Source organism: Lathyrus oleraceus, chromosome 7 (assembly GCF_024323335.1).
Source record: "Lathyrus oleraceus cultivar Zhongwan6 chromosome 7, CAAS_Psat_ZW6_1.0, whole genome shotgun sequence".
NCBI classification, from domain to species: domain Eukaryota; kingdom Viridiplantae; phylum Streptophyta; class Magnoliopsida; order Fabales; family Fabaceae; genus Lathyrus; species Lathyrus oleraceus.
In genome coordinates, this window is record NC_066585.1 from 524825555 (window position 1) to 524846796 (window position 21242).

Consider the following 21242-nt stretch of genomic DNA (forward strand, 5'->3'; position numbering starts at 1 on the left):
TAACTCTAAAATTGTTTCACCTTAAAATAACACTAAATATTATAGACTTACGATAAAATTATGAAAATATCTAGTTTAAATTTTCTTTAAATCCTCTTTCAAACGCACTTAATCGCACCTCAAGTGAAGTTACAAAACTCCAATTCTATTCGTTCAAGTTCAGATCTATCGCGACAATTCTTGTATAAAATCTAAAACAGAATGCATGACTTCAAAATAGCACGAAAAATTATATACTCATGATAAAATCTTGAAATTCCCCAGTTTAAAATATCATTGACCTCTCTTTCTAATACAATTGACGGTATCCCAAAAGGACTTATGAAACTCAAGTTACTTGTGAAACACGATGACCAACGCAAGACTGAAATTGACTACGCCTCTGGTATAAAAACCAACAAACTATTACTGTTGTAGCGCCCCTAAACCCAATTTCTCTACTTAAAAAGAAATTTATCATGTTAGCTTTCTAACGTAAGTGACGACATCTCAAACCGACTTGCGAAACTCAAGTTATGCTTGAAATAAGACGGTTAATCCTCTTCTATGACTACCTGCAATTTTATGTGTTTTTCACTTTATTGAACAAATCCAAAACTCGACTAATTCGCTTAAATGAGTCTGAACCGCCCCAAAACAAAAAATGTTAACCATGGATAATAGAAATTCAAATGTTACATGTTTATATTCTCGCCTTATCAAAAGACTTTATAGTTAAAACCTTATGCTGTGTATGAGATGGCCTTAACAATAGTCACAAATCGATCAAAAATTATGGTCATTACAAAATTGGGAAACCAAACGATCCAAACAGATTCGTTTGAACTCTCGGGGGTAAAATCCAAACTTTATAACAACAATCAGCCAGATAAGCAAAAAAGATCATACAATATCATATTCATCAACATCAAGGTTATAAACCTACAAACAATAAGACTTATAGAGACCATAGTGAATTTATCACAAATTCCGTTTTTGGGTCTCAGAAAAATCAAATAGAAAAACATTTTCATTAGTCGATCAATAAGGTTTTTCACAAACCTTATTTGGTCAATTTACACATATCGTAAGAAAAGTGAAAAATGAAGGAAAAATCATATAAACTCCACTATCCTGATAGGAGAGTAAGGAACCTTCACTATCCTGATTGCCTAAAATCACACATAAGCAGATAATTTTCCCCTACCTTAGATTTTTCCAACAATGTTGATGATCCTAACACCTTTTAGATTCCTCTTCTCAAACCTTTCTCTCATTCCCAAAATCCCCATAACTCCTCTTACCTCTTTTTCATGTACTGAAAGATTTTTGAAAAATCTATCTTCTCCCAACATTTTAGAATATATATATATATATATATATATATATATATTATAATATATTATATATATATATATATATATATATATATATATATATAATATATATGGTTTTATTCTTTCTCAAATTATACTTTTTGCTCACTTATTCTCAACTTCACTCCTCTCACCTCATACTATCCTCAACTCACATAATTGACCCAAACTCCTATTTATTTATTTAAATTATTATTTAAATTAATAAATATTTAATTTGAATAAATATTTAATCAGTATTTTTATATTTTCTATTATTTCAATTTATTATAAAATAATTAAATATATCTAATTATCTACAATAATCTCAATAATAATATTTTATTTATCTGCTCTTAAATCTCATAATCTGGTAATTAATAAATTATTAAAATACCTCTACATTCCGAAAAATATATAAATCAAATATAATGAATAAATCACACTAACAATTAAATAAAATACACTATTTAAAAGTTGGGTTGTTCCAAGTATGGCTACTTCCTTCCCCTTTAGGATCGAGGAAATGAGTCATATGTCTTTGATGATGACTGCAAGTCGGCGACCTCGAGGTTTCTCTCTATGGCATTGCTTCCTTGATGTAGGATAACTCAAGAATGACAAGTTGATTTCTTTGGGAGACTACCTCCCGTGAAGTAATTTTCTTTGGAGTGACGTGTTGTAGGCTTTTTTCAATCCTAAATAGTATCTCTGCCAATAATTGTGAATTATGTTGTTCCACTAAAATGTAAACATTATTCATTCGATCAATATCTCATCGGATTCTGAGGTTACCTCTAACAGCAGAAGGGCCGGGAGTGCTTCATATACATGGATCACGGTTAGTGATGAAGGTCAATGCGAAAGTTCTCCTTGATAAAATTGTTGTGTGGATATGGCGAATGAAATAGTTTGGAATACTCCTTAATTGATTCTCTGGGAATCATGATTTTGTTGTGAAGGATCCAAATGAGACATTACTAGGATCAGATCATCCCCTATTTAAGGAAGATGAGATGGAACTTTGACAACTTCAACGACGACTTATGGTTGAATGATATATTGTGTGGCTTTATGGAACTTGAATACTTTAAAATGACATAATTTTTTTCTTAAATAATAAAAACAATTTAAATTAAAAATAGAAAGTGAAACTTCGATCGCAATCGCCTGATTTATCTGAATGACTAGTGTTTGAAGTTTTTTTTTTCTTTCATCATACAAAGAATATGAATTATTTTTCCTTTCCTTTAAAATATTATTATAGTGCCACATTGTCAAAATAAATAAGACAAGTTTGTATAATATTAGAAAACTCACCGTTATCAAAGGAGTCCATAAATTCTGCACAAAAGTAATTTGCATCTGTTTCTTGATAACTAGACACTATCTTTATTTTAATATAAATAAAATTATCCATTCACATTGTTGACAAAAAAAAGCAATATTAATGAAAGAGAGAAAATGATTAAATTTGAAGTAAAAGGGGACAGAAAGAGTAACATGACAAAATTGTCAAAACTTGCTTAACAACTTTTGTTCATGCTTTTGTTCCTTTTCTCTCAGTTTTTCTGACTTTTCTTATTACATCCTTCCACCTTTTTTCATCTTTCAGCCGTTGAAAATGAATGGCATTAGAAAAATAAATAGAAAAGCACCGAATCAACGAAGAAATTTGAGTGTTATAGTAAGAAATAGAAAATTTTATCTCTTCCTCGTTAAATAATTAATATATCTGAATTATATAATATATCATTCGTTCATTAAATAATTAATATATTTGAATTATATAATATATCAAATATATTGATTATTTAATAAATTTAAAAAATGAATTTTTTTTTTATAAATAAAATCAAATGAAATGTATAATTTATATTAGATACATACTTTAAGAATATTTTCTTATTAAATAATATATATGTTTTATGAATATTTTTATATTATTAAATATTTCGACTTCTTCTTTCACACTTTAAAAATTGTACAAATTAATCAATATTTTTTCACGAAATGTGAACATCAAAAACACGACATTAATCGTTGACATATCAACATGAATAATAATATTTAAAAAATAGATAAATTAAATGTAATAACACTGACACATTTTTTTTATAAGTGTCGGTGTTAAGGAGTTTCTTATTAATAATTAGATTAAATGAACTAAATTGAAGCTATTGAAAATCCTGAAATATCACATAGGTGACATATTTAAAAATAATTTTAAAATATTCTTTAATAGTTTTTTTAATTAATTTTCAAGTTGAATGACATGAACTCATATTTGTTATCGAATAACATTGAGTCATGTTTGTGGTTGAATATCTTGAAAAAATTTGAAAAAAAATTATCTCAAAAATGATTATTCATATATTTTCTTTTAATCAAATGGAATATTTTTTTTATTTAAAATATCTCATATTCAAAAAAATCATGTGTATATTAATCCATGCATGCCTGTTTTCTTATACTTGATAGGATTCACTTAGTATATTTGTGTGTTTTCATTTATTTATTTTTGAGAATATGTTAAATATGTACACCTATAGTTTTTGTTATCCGTTTGATAAGTTAAATTTTATATTTCATTTTTTATTCAATAATATATCTATATTAAAAAAAATCAAGAATATTTGTCATAGCTATAATAATTATAACGCTATTTACCTAAATTACTTTTGAAATTAAACTTCAAATCAATGACCAGTTTTACTATTCATTGTATATCCAATTCAATTAATCAAATTAAGTTTTCTTAACCGAATTAATTTTATTTTTTGACACATAATTAATACAATAAAATAAAAGACAATGAAACCGAAAATCCAATTAATTTATATAGTAACATATTTTTCAAATTTCAAACCACTCTATTATATTATGCTTTTTATTAAGGCAAATAAAATATTTAGATTTTCGATTAAAGGTACTCTATATAGATTCAATGACAAAATGATTATATACATTTTTCAACTTTTTTTTTTTTTACATAAAGTAGTATATGACATATAACGTATAAATTAAGTATGAGAGAAAGCAAGGTATGTCCCACAAGAGAGGTCCATTAACTTTGGACAATTGCAATCTATGCATTGAGCACCAACTGTTGAATGAAAATGCTGAAAGAGCTACCACAACAACAGCAACATCTCAATCTTTGTTTTTCTTCTCTCTTTCTCTACTTCACTACTACAACTACCTTAAACTCACTACTATTGCTTTACCTTAACCTTTACATTCTCTTGTTCTCTTGTTCTTTCTGTTTCATATAGTATGGACCGTACTTCTTCGGACAAACAACATCAGCAGTTGTCTTTGGGGAAGAATGGCAGACAGAGATACAATGAATGGTTTGTTTCATACTTTTCTTTGTTTCTTTCTTCTTTGCTTCATTGGAAAATTGTTACTTGAAGGGTGTTTTTTTTTCTGTTATGATGTGTATTTTGAATACTATTCCGGATAAAATTGACCAACGTCAGCGACGTTGGTCAATTTTAACCGGAACAATTAGTTAGCATTTTGTATATTTATGCTAATTAATTTTACTTCTACTGAACTTGTTGCTGGAATGGAATGATCAAAGATCTGTTTTAATCTAATATTGAGATGAGATCATGCTATAATGCAGAGTCTCGTCTCAAGTTTTCGGAGGTTCTTTGTAAATTAGTTGCAGTTTAACCATGACAAAATAGATAGATGTTCTTTTTAACTATAGTTTAACTGAGGCAGACATTTATCGATGCACTATTTAGTCATGGTTTAATCGTGATACATTTTGGGTCATGTGCGGTAGCCTGTCTGCTATAATGTATCTATCTCAATTGTGAACTATGTTATCGACAAATTCTTCTACCTTCTTATTTTCACTTTGAATTCAACTTTTGAAATCATTAGTTTGTCTTTTGAATGGTTTATTTTATCAACATTTTGCAGGATTTTTCGCGATGTTCCGAGTGATATAACTATAGAAGTTTGTGGAGTAACATTTTCATTACACAAGGTAAGTACTTACTTCTGTTAATTTGAGTGCATATTCAGAATCACTGTGATTTTGACACTGTGATTTTGGTATGTAGTTTCCTCTTGTTTCTCGAAGTGGTAGAATTCGAAGATTAGTTGCAGAACACCGAGATTCTGATATCTCAAGAGTTGAGCTTCTTAATCTACCAGGAGGAGCTGAATGCTTTGAATTGGCTGCCAAATTCTGTTATGGTATTAACTTCGAGATCACATCGACAAATGTTGCACAGCTTTGTTGCGTTTCCGATTACCTCGAAATGACCGATGATTTCTCAAAAGATAATCTCGGTTCGAGAGCTGAGGAATATCTCAATTGTATTGTCTGCAAGAATCTTGAAATGTGTGTTGAAGTCTTGCAACAATGCGAAAGTTTGATTCCTCTCGCAGACGAGCTGAAAATAGTTTCGCGTTGCATTGACGCGATAGCTTCGAAAACTTGTGCCGAGCAAATAGCTTCTAGTTTCTCGAGATTAGAGTATAGCAGCTCGGGTAGGTTGCACATGAGCAGGCAAGCCAAATGCGATGGTGATTGGTGGATAGAAGATATTTCGGTTTTAAGGATCGATATGTATCAACGAGTGATAACAGCCATGAAGTGCCGTGGCGTTCGGCCAGAAAGTATCGGTGCTTCCCTTGTGAACTATGCAGAGAAAGAATTGACGAAGAAAACGACCTTGTGGAATCAATCTAGCCAGAATAAAACTGATTCAAATTCAACTTTGCATGAAAAACTCGTGGTTGAGACTATCGTAGGCCTTTTGCCAGTTGAGAAACTTGTCATTCCGATTCATTTCCTTTTCGGGCTTCTGCGAAGCGCGGTGATGCTTGATTGCGCGATTTCCTCTAGACTTGACTTGGAAAGAAGGATTGGATCGCAGTTGGATCAATCAACGCTTGACGATATTTTGATTCCGTCTTTCAAGCATTCGGGTGATACCTTATTTGATGTTGACACAGTTCATAGACTTCTAGTAAACTTCAGTCAGCAGGATGATAGTGACGATGATCTAGAAGATGGTTCTCTTTTCGAATCCGATAGTCCTCGTTCGCCCTCGCAAACTTCGTTAGTTAAGGTGTCGAAATTAGTCGACAACTACCTCGCTGAAATTGCACCTGATGCAAACTTGAAGCTTTCCAAGTTTTTGGTCATTGCAGAAACATTGCCAGCACATGCCCGTACCATTCATGACGGCTTATATCGAGCCATCGATATTTACTTGAAAGTACGTTTTTTACGAGATTATGCTATTTCAAATGTCTAAGAAAATTTCGCGATTTTAAGCTGATTCTTTCTGTAAATGCATTTTCAGGCTCATCAAGGTTTATCAGACTTGGAGAAGAAGAAACTATGCAAATTAATCGATTTTCAAAAGCTTACTCAAGAAGCTGGAGCGCATGCTGCGCAAAACGAGCGCCTTCCTCTACAATCAATAGTGCAAGTTCTATATTTCGAACAACTAAAGCTAAGAAACTCGTTGTCCACGACCAACGGGGACGATGACATCAAGCCAATGCACGCGTCGTGGCGCATAAGTAGTGGCGCACTAAGTGCAGCAATGTCTCCACGCGATAACTACGCATCATTGAGGCGCGAGAATCGTGAGTTAAAACTCGAATTGGCTCGACTACGAATGAGACTAAATGATCTAGAGAGGGAGCATGTTTGCATGAAGAGGGACATGGCGAAATCAGGATCGCGTAAATTTATGAGCTCTTTTTCGAAAAAAATTAGTAGGCTTAGTCTCTTTGGACATAGTTCTTCTAGAGAAACAAGTTCTCCATCTAGAAACTCTCATAGAACAGATTCAAAGGTGATTGAGAGAACTTGTGCTAGCACAGAATAGGTCAAATGTATAGCTTAGCTTCCAATTTTTCTTGTCTTTGTTCTTCAATGTACTCATTTGGGAACTCTAAGTTATGCTCATGGTGATATATTCACTTCATTTGTCAAACTTATTTTACTTGAATTTTCAAATCACATTCAAAACACCACCAAACATTTTTATTTGTGATTGAACATTGATTTACCAGAACTAGAGATCGCAAACGGATATGTCCGCCTTATTTAAATCTATTATGTAAAATCCAGTAAAAAAAACAGAACAGGATGAAACAGACATAGTTCAGGGTGCGGACTTAAAACCTTGGTCTTGGTCTGTCCCGAAAAAAATGAGGGTGAGGCAGAACGGCATGCATGCGGGTCTTACACCACGTAAAAGTTGCAAAATTCTTGTTAATGTCTATGCCCGCATAAAAACATAAAAAAATAGAAAAGGACGGGACGTTCATATTGGAGGGTGCGAACCTAAAACCTTGATCCGTCCTGTAAAAAAGTACGGACAAAACGAACATGTCCGACGGGTCGGGCCGATTTTATCATCCTAATTAGAATGTTAGAGACTAGAGTAGTGTCTTCTCTTAAACTCAACTCCTAGTTTGTTGGTGGTTGGTTGAGTTGTGTTGATGGTTGAGTGTGCATATACCAAATTCAAGTAAAGGCGCCACATTTTAGGTATATACTTTTAACAACTATTATAGTTGGAAAACAAAAACGGGTATCTATGTTCCTCAAGTCATTATGAATTTTGGGTGGAAGAAATGATGTGAACTTGAGAGAATCCTCTGCTTGTGTTAAGTGGTAACAAAGATTACCCGCATGCAAACTCAGACATTATTATACTGTTCCATGTTTTTTTTAATCTAATTATTGGTTTCAACCAAATCATTGGACTCATTGTATTCCTTTATCAATTATACCTTGATTATTTAATTCCTTAAGTAAGATTATACATGAGTACTAACATGACACTTCAATACTTCTTTTAGTCAATGGAGTTTTAGGAAGCATTTGGAAGAGCCTATTTTAGACATAAGCACTTGAAATAGTTTATAAAAGTAACATGTCACGTAATTAAAAGTTGTTTTTAGCTTTTTTTTCATATGCTCCTTAAGATATCAAGGTTTTTTTTAACTTATAGAGAGTACTACTGCATTCTCTTTTTAGCCGCATAAACAAGTGCGTAAACTTATATCAAATACTCCGCCCATTTTTATTATAAAAAAAAAATATTTTTTAAATATATTGAATAATCAATATATCAGTTCAGATATAGTTCAGATACGTTGATTATTCAATATTTTAAAAAAATAAATTTTTTATTTATAATAAAAACAAGAGAAAATACTTAATAAAATTATATGTTTGACGCGTTTGAATAATATGAATATTCAAACGCGTCTAATTAAGCAGTAACAATCATTTACAGCATACCATAAACATATTTAAAATGCAAAATTGAACAAGAAATATCGAGAACATAGACCGAACTCAAAGAAAATGAGTCCAGGAATTAAACTCCACCTGAGCAAAACTTTATACTGTGAAAACTCCATAAAACTGTTCTGATTCCAGTAGCAAATGAACGACGGCGAAAGACGATACCGGAGTTTTGACAGAAAAATTACAACGAAAAAGCAAACAAGCACAGTATCACATTGCATATTCCTTCAACAGTCAAAAATAACATTTTATTGCAAATGCTGCTAAAAAATTTAAGTTCTTTCGCGGTTTAAATGACTATGTTGATTTGCTGTAGAACCGAATACCAACTGCAACACCCAAGATAAACAACGGAACAAGAAATTGGAGGATCTTGATGATGAAATCAGACGTCTTGTCTTGATTGTAGTGAGGTTGTTTTGGAGGAGTGTACTCAACCTTGGAAGAAATGGTCGATGAATCAATGTCTCCGACATAAAAGTCGTCCAGCAATGCTGTTGCGGTTATGCTGTGACCGATATCGTCGAAATCATTGGAAGCATCTTTCCCTGCAAACACAAACATGTGTTATTTTGACTAAGATTACGAGGTTTGAATTGAATAATTAAGATCGATTTTAGAGACAATGTAGGATACCTGTGGAAGACACTAGGATATCGTCACCACCAGGGTGGTCCTCCAAGAACTTCGTCACATCATAAACCTGCTCCATAAACGGTATAATAAGGTAAAAGATAAAGGAGCAGAAGCAACAACGCGGCATAATGTTTTTTAGTTTTGGTCAATAAACAAAGTAGCAATAACAATTAGAAACTCAAGCACACAACTGCGAACGAAGTCTTGGGTGTTCGAACCCAGGACAAGTTCAATCACCCTAAAAGTTGAAAAAACTTAGCAGTGCAGTTAAAACATTCGAGTTTGAATTTCATTCATTGAAACCCTGTTTGGATAAATAACTTATTTAACCGCTTATTCTGTAAGCGCTTATCATATAAAAACTTATGTATAAGTTATTTCTATAGGATAAGATAAAACAAAGTCAACCAGTTTTCATATAATCTATAAGTTGTTTTCATAAGCTATCCCAGAGAGTTTACAGAAATAAGCGGAAAACAAATTATGGACATGTCATGAATTATTTTCATAAGCTCTCCCAAACAGTCTCACAGGTGTTTATACCTATACATAAACTAAAATAAGTCAATCCAAACAGACCATAAATCAATAAGTTATAGCAAAGGCTCAAATCTACAAAATAGCGCAGTAGTATATTTTTCTTAAACCCGAAATGCACGTGCCACTACTTCCTAGCATAAACACACAACATATGATTATGTTCTATGAGAATGAAAAATCGTTTTCAACGATTCCTACATTTTTCGATTGTGTCTCAGTGAAGAAAGACAAAAAAGAAAGGTTAAAAACATACAGACAGAAAAAGCCAAGGAAGAGTAAATCCAAGTCATATTCCAAACAGTTATCAAATAGTAGTGCCATGGCCGCTATGGCGGATATACATGACATTGGTAAATATCGGCCGATTTGCAGATTTTTCTGTCACAATCCACTATAACGGTGCTGCAAAGCGGACGGTAAAGCGGGATTTTGGCTCTCCCCCATGGACCACCATCCGCCATCGACAACACCGATTCCAAATCTTGCTTCCAAATTCCAATTTAATAAAACATCTTATAAAATCGAAAGATGTCAATTACAAAGAATAAAAAACAGGAAAATAAGTGAAGATTTTTCTTGTTTACATATAGCACCGACATTTCAGATTGAACGTGAGTCCAATATCCAACAAAGGTTGGTGCCTGATACTGACACACGTGGTTACATTCAACGACCTCATGATTCAATTTCAATCACAAAGAAAACAATCATGAAATGCAATGAAAAAACCTAATCCAAATTAAATTTACATATGCCTACAAATTGAAATCAGCAACTCAAACACAGCACTTTGAAAAGAAAATAAAAACCTTCAAACAATTAAAACCAGAAACCCTAAACCCTAAACCCTAGTTTAGTTTCCTTTCAGCTACAACCGATCCACTTGAAGCAAATCATTATCCTTCAAAACACAATTATTAGATCTCAGAAAATAACACAATGTGAAAATTCCACTAAACTACAAAGCTATAGAGCCGCAACAGCCGCTATTCGACAATAATTTATACTAAGCATACTATATCACACAACAATCACAATTTGTTCAAATTTCACTACACTTGAAAATAACACACATAGCATCAAAAAAACCAGAATCTAATATTTCAATCAAAACAAGTCCAATCCAAACCCTAACATAGATCTGACTATTTCAATCATCTATCTAAGTTAGTTTACATCAAAACATTAAAATGCAACATGAATTTCAACAAAAAAAAACATCAGAAAAACAGCATTACCTTATTGTGGATAACAAGCCAACAGTCTTTGGGAGTGTTATGCTTGGAGACTTCAGACAAAGTGAAGGTCTTGGCAGCCATTGTTGAGTGATGAGTGATGAGTGAAATTGAGAGTGTTTGAAATAAAGAAGAAGGTTGGTGGTTGGCGAGAATGAAAAGCAAAAATAAAAATGTGGTTGGTGTTGGTAATAGGTAGTTGTTGAAGGTTGAAAATGTTCTGTCACCAGCCTATTCAACTTCTAGAAATATCTATTTTTCTATATTAATTATAATGTTAAAATATTTTAAAATAAATAAATAAAATAAATAATATTCAACAATGTAAAATATTTTTGAAAAAAAATGGTGTCATGATAATATAACGGCCAAGTTATAATTTAAATTATTTATATGATTTGATACTTTAAAATATTTTGATTAAATATATGTGTAATATTTTATATACTATTTATCTAAATAAATAATGTTGACTTTCAAAGAAATTTTTGTCTTCCATTATTATCTTTTTGATTTGAGAGATTAGTTTATGTATGTTTAATTTATATTTAAAATTATTAATATTAAATAATTGCATTATTAAATTAATTAAAAATTATATTATCAAACAATTTGATTGAATGTATAATACAAATATATATAAATTAAATTCTCATTCTTTGAATATAAGAAAAAATATATTTTTGAATCAAAATAAATAATATATTTGGAAATATCATTCTTCAAATATAACAAAATAAAAAAATATAATTTTCCTTTTGTTCTACAAAAAATCATCAATCAATTATATATAAAAAAATTAAATAAAAGGAGATATTCTTTGACTCCAATTAAAAAAAGGATTAATTACTATGCAATATTAATGTAAAAAGTTTTATTTTGTCAATTCATTACCGTCATTCGTTTGGATTACTTTATAGATTTTTAAAATAAGATTAACTGATGTAAAGTTCTTTTAAATTCTTTTGCACTGTCAGTATATTTCAATTAAATTCATAAAAAAATTAAAATAATTATGATATAGTATTTCCTTCAATCTATGTTAAATATGTTGTTTTTGTCCTCCTAAATATTTCATATTGAACTTTTAGTCTTTCCAAAAAAATTCTTTAAAGAATAATTCTTCTAAAAATTTTAATTTTAACTTTTGATCTCTTCTGCAATTTAGCGACGGTTTTTACAATTTAGCGACAGAATTAACAACAGTTTTAGCAATTGTTTTTTGATTAACAATTTTAACGACGGTTTTGGCATGTGGGACCAAAAATTTAAATTAAAATTCTTAAAAGTATCATTCTTTGAAGGAACTTTTTGGAATAATTAAAATTTTTAGAAATATTTAAGAGAATAAAAATATATTTAACCTTTTAAAATATATAATTTTTTATTCCGATCAACTGAATAATCAATGGTTCAACGAATGAATACTTTTGTTTTCAATTTTTTTTTATAGATATCGAGAGATTATTTTTTTAATCAAAAGGAAAAATTATATATACTTTTTTACGATTGATTAAATTATTTTATACATGAATGTATCTAATATATATCAAATAGATATATTAATTATTTATTTTTTTTATAAAGCACATGTAATGAATATCTAATTCATAAAGAGCATTAAATATACAACCTTAAATTTAATATTGAATTTAATGTCTATGTTAGATGAAAAAAATAACTTATAGATATATTTTTTTAAAAAAAAATTTTGACTCGAGGGGATATCATTACGTGTCATACCCTAATTTTATCTTTTTCATATCTCTAATCTTTTAATTTATTTTGCAGAGTATCTCTTGCATTTTTAGATCTATGTCAATTTGAATTTAGGATCAATTTGACTATGGTTGTTCATTTCATCCAATTTGATTTGCATTTTCTACAATAATAGGTCTTATATGTTGTTGATCATTGTTATTCATATATCACTTTGCATACTATCATTCAAGTTGGAATTTTAGGTCATTAGGACTAAGTTCCTTTTCAACAAAGTTTTGCATTTTACTATAATTTCTTCTTTACATGACATCATCATATGGTCTAGTCCTTTTATAATACCACAATTATCATTTGAAGTCAAGTTTGATTTATATTATGATATTGATCATTTGATTTAAAGTAAATAAGTGACATTGAGCCTTGATTTTTTTATCTCATCCACACATTGCATTTGACCCATGTTAGGTAAAGAAGTAGAAGAAAAAATTGGATAACTGAATTAAGTTTGATTAGGTTTATTTTATTTAAATTTGGTCACAACTTGCACATATGTTGCAAAAAAAAAGTTATGCATTACATAATTCACCTCATCGCGTACATTTTAACAACAATATAAAATTTAAAAAAAAGTCAAGGTTTGTTTAAGTTCCACATATGAGTTCACTACGCCAAAAACTGGAATAGACAGCGCACCTTAGAGGGCGCTTTCTTAAAGAAGCGCACTCTAAAGTGAAGAGAAAAATAAGGAGGAATAGACAGCGCACTTTAGAGGGCGCTTTTGAAACAAAGCGCCCTCTAAAGTGAAGCAAAAAAATAATGAGGAAATGGAGGGACACCAATAGAGAGCGCGTTTATGAAAGCGCCCTCTAAGGGTACCCTTAGAGGGCGCTTTTAAAAAAGCGCTCTCTAAGTCCATGTACAACAGCGCACTTTAGAGAGCGCTTGTGTAACAAAGCGCCCTCTAAAGTGAAGCGAAAAAATAATGAGGAAATGGAGGGACAACAATAGAGGGCGCGTTTATGAAAGCGCCCTCTAAGGATACCCTTAGAGGGCGCTTTTAAAAAAGCGCTCTCTAAGTCCATGTACAACAGCGCACTTTAGAGAGCGCTTGTGTAACAAAGCGCCCTCTAAAGTGAAGCGAAAAAATAATGAGGAAATGGAGGGACAACAATAGAGGGCGCGTTTATGCAAGCGCCCTCTAAGGATACCCTTAGAGGGCGCTTCTAAGGAAGCGCTCTCTAAGTCCATGTACAACAACGCATTTTAGAGGGCGCTTTATTACAAAAGCGCTGTCTAAAGTGAAGCGAAAAAATAAGGAGCAATAGACAGCGCACCTTAGAGGGCGCTTTTTTTCCACAAGCGCCCTCTAAGGTCCCGTTTAGTAAACATTAAAATTATAACATACTGCGCGTTTTGTTATTTCACTCTCTGTTATTTTCGTTCTTTTTCACGTTAGGGTTCTAAGGCGTTCTCCTTCCACCTCTGTTAGATCTACGACGTTTCCTCCTTCTGGCACCAAAGGTACGTTTGTTTCGTTTTAGCTTTGCCCTATTTCTTGCTTTGTTTTAGCTTTGCCCCATTTCAGTTTTTTGTTATTGTTGTCTATGCTACGTTTGTTTCAACCTGTAAAGTTTCAATATTCATAGTCATTTTAAATTTGATAGCGCATGCGTTAAATTTCAAGCCCTACGTTTGTTTGGGTTTATTAGGCAATTTCAAGCCCTATGAATATCTGATTTTGTGTCAACACCAATATCATTAGAAACCTAGGTCCGAATGTGTTTGAACTCTTCTGAAATTGTTTTTTGTTTATTCTAATTAGTAATGGATAATACATGGATGTCTTCCAATCGATTGTCGAGAGAGTACGAGAATGGGGTATTAGAATTCGTTAAGTTTGCCGTTGCGAACGCCGAAGACCCCAGTAGAATGATATGTCCTTGCTTGGGTTGTTGTGAAGGACTTAAACCCCAAATTTGCAAATCTGTCGTATTTTGGTGTTATCGAGCGCATTTGGGTGTTTGATTATGAGAAGTTTCAGATTCCTATATTTGGTTGCAAGTGGGTTGAAAATAATAACGGCATTCGAATGGATAAGTCAGGATTTTTGCAAGTGGATCTTAATAGGGTGGGATACAAAGATGAGTCTTTTATTCTAGCCTCTCAAGCTAGACAAGTGTTCTATGTCAATGATCCGAAAAGTACGAAATGGTCTATAGTTCTTTTTTCCAACAAAGTAATTGATGAAAACACTGGAGATCAAGGTGATGATATTGATGTTGAGATTGAATCGTTTACCAGAAATGATCAAGATGAGAATAATATATCAAATGTTTCATATATTAGAAATGATCATAATGAGGGTATTTGGATCAATCCAACCGTCCGTGTTGTTAAGAGACATGTAGAACATATTCCAACCAAGAAAAGAAAGAGAACTTAGTGAAAAAGGTACAGGTCAAATGATTTTAATTGTTTTCTTTATTACAGGTAAAATGACTTTTATGATTTTAATTGTTTTTACATTTGTCATCTGATTTTAATTGTTTTCTTTTTTACAGGTAAAATGGCTATTATGAAGTCAATCATTTGTGCAAGGGGCAAGGGATGCTCGAAAGTATCAATTGATATTTGTTTAGATGATGATGCTGGATATTTGAAAGTATCCCTCTACGACATTGGTTTCCTTGTTCGACAACATATTCCGATTACATGTGATAATTGGAGAAGTCCGGACTTGAAGGTTGGCAAAGAAAAAATATGGTCGGAGATACAGGCTTGTGTCTCAATAGAGGATGGGTATCTACTTAAAGTTACTTTTGTAGTGGTCCAAAAGAGACATCACACCCGTCTCTTTCCTGTCAACCCCAAAGAGACCGATAGAAGTGGAAAAATTATGCCAGGTTTTTTCAATATATTTCTCAATGCAGCTGGTATATATTATCATTTGAATTTATCATTTTTTGCTGATTTTGTTGTTCTAAATTGTCAAAGGAACCGTGGTAGACACCGGCATTTGTCACCCTAGGGAATTTGATTTTTACCTTAACAGCCATGCAGGAATTCAGGTAATATTAGCTATGTCATTTAACTTTATGCCATTGTTTACTATTTGTTGCTCAATCGCCTTTTGACAGTTATGTGTTATTTGCATTTGGACGTGTTCTTTTTGTAGGGGACTACTTATGCTGCCATCTGTTGTTTTGGTTGAGCCTTATTTTGTATGGATGTGCGATAGAACTACTAGACAGCTTTTGGATATACAGAACATGTTTGCCACCATGGGTGGATGGGCGTTTTTGTTTAGTATTGGTTAGAACTACTAGACAGCTTTTGGATACAGTGGTCACTGGGTGTTGGTTGCTATGTTTTATTCTCTTAATTGTAGTACTTTGAGAATATGTTGTTGTATATTGTTGATCAAAGAATCATATATTAATGTTGTATATATGGAGGATTAATGTTGTATATAAATGGATTCATGTTGTATATATCAATGGATTAATGGTGTATAACATTGGATTAAAGGATGAAATCAATATGAATTTTACACTTTTGCAGCATGCGAACAGGTTACCAAATAAATATATATCCACTGTTTTTCAAACAAATTTTTTTAAAATAACTAACACATTAGAGAGCGCTTTGTCCAGAAAGCGCCCTCTAAACACTTTACAATGACAACTTTAGAGGGCGCTTTTTCCTGAAAGCGCCCTCTAAACACTTTACATTGATAACTTTAGAGGGCGCTTTTTCCTGAAAGCGCCCTCTAAACACTTTACAATGACAACTTTAGAGGGCGCTTTTTCCTGAAAGCGCCCTCTAAACACTTTACACTGACAACTTTAGAGGGCGCTTTTACCAGAAAGCGCCCTCTAAGGTGTCCCTCTATGGACCACTCCAGAGGGCGCTTTTTTCTTAAAGCGCACTATAATGTGGCCACTTTAGACAGCGCTTTCTCCAGGAGAACAAAGCGTTGTCTTTACCTATGCCAGCGCCAGATTAGAGAGCGCTTAAAAGCGCTGTTATAGGCCAAAATAAGCGCCCTCTTTTCCCTTATTTGGCGTAGTGGTTTCGTGATTGGCTTAACAGCGTCATCACCATCTCATACCATTTTCCTCATCACCATGCCATTTACATATTGTCATACCCTCATTTTCATCCTAGCATATCATCGCATTCATTAACATATCATCTTATTAGCATAGCATTTGGTTCTTGATTCTCAAGCATGGTTGATCATAAGTAGAATACAAGATATTGAAGACTAGGGTTTTCTTGATGCTTTACCTTGTATCAAAGTGTGCAAGATGGACTTGGGAAGGTTTTGATCTCAAGTCAAAAGGTAGAGGAACAAAGGATCATAATCAAAATTTATTCACCTTGGGATTAGGGTTTCATCATGGTCTAAAGAGGATCCATTTGCTATATTAAGTCAAGTATGGTTCATGAGTTAATTTCCATGTTATACCATTCAAGCTTCAAGATATCATCATGGTCAATCAAGTTTCAATCAATATTTACTCATAATTTTGATTCAAGCATTTTTCATGAGTTGATTAAAATGTCTATTTTAATTCAAGCATTTTTCCACATAATTTTGCAATTTAATTTATATATTAGTTTGCAATTTGAATGTGATTTTTGTTTTATATTTTGATTTTGAATTAATTTGCAATTTAATAATTAATATTAATATTGTAAATTAATTTCTCATTTCATTTTGTTTGATCCAATCCCATTTTTATTTATGTATTGCAATTTAATCTTTGTTTTACTTTGCAATTGATTTTGTTCTTTCTTTTGTTTAGTAGTTAATAATTGATTAATTGTATTTTGATAGTTGTTTTTGTTGCAATAATAATTTTATCTAACATAACTATTAACTTTTATCTTCCTGTTATATTTTAACTGGTGTTCATTTTATGTGGTTGCTTGGTTGATAGATCTTCCATCTTTCAAATCATTAATAGATGGATGTTTCAGTTGATTCAATCTTCTTTGATTCAAACTTGTGGATAAATGATCATTGTATCATTTTTGACACTTTAAATCAATGATAGGTTATACCTTAATACGCGATATCACCTTTTGCAACTTAACTCCTAACATCTAACAACTAACTTTTACCTTTGGTTATTAACATTTTTGTTCATTTACCTTTATGCACAATCATCATCCATCATCATCATCATCATCTACTTCATTATTGTCATCTATCTCATCTTCCTCTTTATTTATGCTTTAGCTATTGTGTTTTGCTTCTTGTTATCTAATCCATTGAAAAAATACAAAAATATGATAAAATGAAAAGACCAAAGATGTATCATAGATGAAATCATGTTCTTTACATTAACTTGCCAATCCATTTGCTTATTGTTATTCTACTAACCACTAACTACTAACTCCTAACATTTATATTATTGCACTTTATTTCCTTGCAATTTATTTTATTGCTCATTTTATTTTCAAGTACTTTATGTTTATGTTTATTGTTATCTAACCATATCATTTACATTATGCTAACTTATTGACTCTCTTACTACCTTACTAAATAAAAATAAGTAAGAACAAAACAAATCATAATTTGTTAAAATATTGAAAGATGGACTTAGGGTTGCATAACTTTCTTTGTTACAAATCTATTGTTAGTTGATTTTTTAATCATCTTCAATACTTTGCATCAAGGATAAGCTATCCCTTAATGTGTCATATTTTGGGTCTTTTTGACCTATAAAAAATAGTTCTCAAGATGTTCATTTTTGTACATATTACTAACCATTAATTATACTTCACTAACTTTGTTTATCATTAACCTTTGTTATTGTGATTTTGGTACTACTAACTTGTTATTTATTCAAATGTCATTTATAATCACTAACCATTATGATTGTGATATTGTCATTCTTTATCTTGCAATTTACTTTTATGTCCTTACCATGTAATTTACATTCAAGTACTCATTACCATCATCATTGTACTAATTCATCATGCATGTTTATTTACTTGTTATTTATTTCATTGTCATCATACATTAAAAACAACAAAAGCATGATAAAATGATAAGACCAAAAATATTCATTCCACTCTTAATCAACTTGGACTTAGAGGATCTCATCTTATGACCTTTGCTTGGAGGTCTTCCTTTACTCTTTGTGATACTTTGTAAATGTTGGATTTTCATCCGTAACTTACATTCATGTTGTAAGAATGGCATCATGGCACCATCTTAGGGGGGCTTGTTTGTAAGACCATTATCCTTTGTTTAACTTAGGTCACTTTTACACACACAAGGCTTTCTCTTGCGATACCTTACAATGAGATCCTTTATTTTCTTTTTGGTTACTTTGCATTCATGTTGCATAAGCCAAAATTCATAATCAAATAAATAAAACCCTTGATTCAACATGAAGTGACATTTTCATAATCAAATTCAAAATACAATAAGATTACGATTATTATTGTGCGCCACGAGCCTTAAGTGGCGGAGAATGAGTAAGAATGGAGCATTCCTATCCTTACTCTGATTATTTTGGACGCAAGACGTTTGGCTTGTTGTTTAGAATAATCGCCCCCGCCAATAGACTTTAGTGCAATATAATAACAAACATTCATTTCATAAAACCCTTATTCAAGGTAAAAATAATACAACTCATCAAACTCATTTTTGTGCCTTAAGGCATCATCTCGAAAACCCTTTTCTCAAAGGCAAAATCAACCAACACACAAATATTTTCTACTCCGAACTACGGAACTCTGATTCCTCATCCTCAAATGAGTGATACGTAGGCACAAGGGCCCTAATCCTTGGCGAGCACTATAATAATAAACACCATTTTTTCACACATATTCTTTTGAAAATAAAATAATGATAGATAAATCCCCATGTATGTAAAACAACCCAAATGGTTCCCATGGAGTACCATGGACGTGAGGGGTGCTAATATCTTCCCCTTGCGTAACCGACTTCTGAACCCAAATCTTGATTGCGAGATCGATTCCTTATTCTCTTTTAGCGCTTCCCGTTGGTGTCTCCTTTCCGAGGGTTTTATCGACTATTTCCCCTCTCCTCTCCGATGGAGGTAAACTAAATAAAATTTGGTGGCGACTCTTCTGATTTTGCCTCTCTTTAGTCCCGGTTTCATTATCGTGAAATCCCGGTAGCGACAACACCCAAACACAAAACCAAGAACATGACTCATACCACCAACAAACATATGTCGTTGTCGTACCCCAAAATTTTCCCTCCCCTTTTCATCTTTTTACTCAACCTATGGCTTAAGATTCATCTGTACCCATTCATGCTTCATTCATATGCAGCATGCATTCATATTAATACAAGTATCATAGATTCAAAGCTTGTTGTTAATTAGAACTAATGTGTTGCTTGAGTATTGGAGTTTGGCTCATCAAATGAGAGGAAACCCTAACTTCATGACATTTAGACCTTGGTCCAAGAAGATTACAATCATGACAGTCATTTATGCATTCAAACCCTAATTCTTGATTTAACCACCCCTTGACCTCATGAGCTTTTATCTATGCATCTAAAACCCTAATCAGGGAAGGCATGATCCTATACTGCCATGTGGCTTGACTTATCATCCTGGGCTTGGTAGAAACCTTGATTCATCCATCATATGTATGCCTACATGTTTGATGTTCATCTAATACAAACATTGCCTAGGCCTTTGACTTAAGTCTTTTGGTATTGGCGGAAGCACTGACCCATACGTCTTGATTCATTGTGGATATACAACAGTATGTGTTTCATGCCTTATTTGCAATCCTATGAAACCCTAATTCACGCCTCCTAATTGACTTTGATCAACTGTTGACTTTTTGGTCAACCAGTTGACCAAAGTCAACCTTTCCAATTGTGGTCTTTACAACCTAACTTGTCTTGTATACAGACCATTTCCATATCATTTTGACAATAATCAATAATTAGGTTTTATAGATGACAACATTGGTTATGTTTTTTTCCATTGATTTGCTTCTATTCACATTAACCAAGTCATGAGTAACTAAGGCGTTAAAAGCTTTCATTCCATTTCTAATGATCATGTTCATGTATACTTTGCATGTTGAACTTTCAATTTCAATTTTCATTAACATTTCAATTAATCTTTTCAAACCCAATTGCAATTTAGTTTTGAAACCATTTCAATCAACCTTTTGAAACCATTTCAAATTAAATTTTAATTAACATTTTGACCTTTTAAATTAAACTTTTCAAAACCACTTCAACATTGTAAATCCATTTTCAATTAATTGACATTTCAAAAACCTTTATTAGTGCTTAAACTTCCATTTCAAACTCTTTTTCAATATTTGCGGCCATTTATAATCAACCATTCAAAAACCATAATTAATTCACAATATATCCACATTCATGATTAACTTCATCTTTTACAATAATATTCAATACATTTTCAATCACAATTAATTTCCAAATTTAATTCAAACCAA

General features: G+C 31.9%; 2 protein-coding genes across 2 annotated transcripts; one reads left to right on the top strand and one right to left on the bottom strand.

The window, feature by feature from the left end:
• The first annotated feature begins 4378 nt into the window (after window positions 1-4378).
• LOC127100735 (BTB/POZ domain-containing protein At5g48800) lies at window positions 4379-7300 on the top strand. Its single transcript, XM_051038005.1, has 4 exons — window positions 4379-4687; window positions 5271-5337; window positions 5414-6580; window positions 6668-7300. The coding sequence occupies exons 1-4, from the start codon at window positions 4611-4613 to the stop codon at window positions 7199-7201; spliced, it is 1845 nt and encodes a 614-aa protein (XP_050893962.1). The 5' UTR covers window positions 4379-4610; the 3' UTR covers window positions 7202-7300.
• Window positions 7301-8664: 1364 nt separating this feature from the next.
• LOC127100736 (cytochrome b5) lies at window positions 8665-11280 on the bottom strand. Its single transcript, XM_051038006.1, has 3 exons — window positions 11052-11280; window positions 9274-9340; window positions 8665-9185 (listed from the first exon to the last, which is right to left on the bottom strand). The coding sequence occupies exons 1-3, from the start codon at window positions 11130-11132 to the stop codon at window positions 8935-8937; spliced, it is 399 nt and encodes a 132-aa protein (XP_050893963.1). The 5' UTR covers window positions 11133-11280; the 3' UTR covers window positions 8665-8934.
• Between the last annotated feature and the right edge of the window lie 9962 nt (window positions 11281-21242).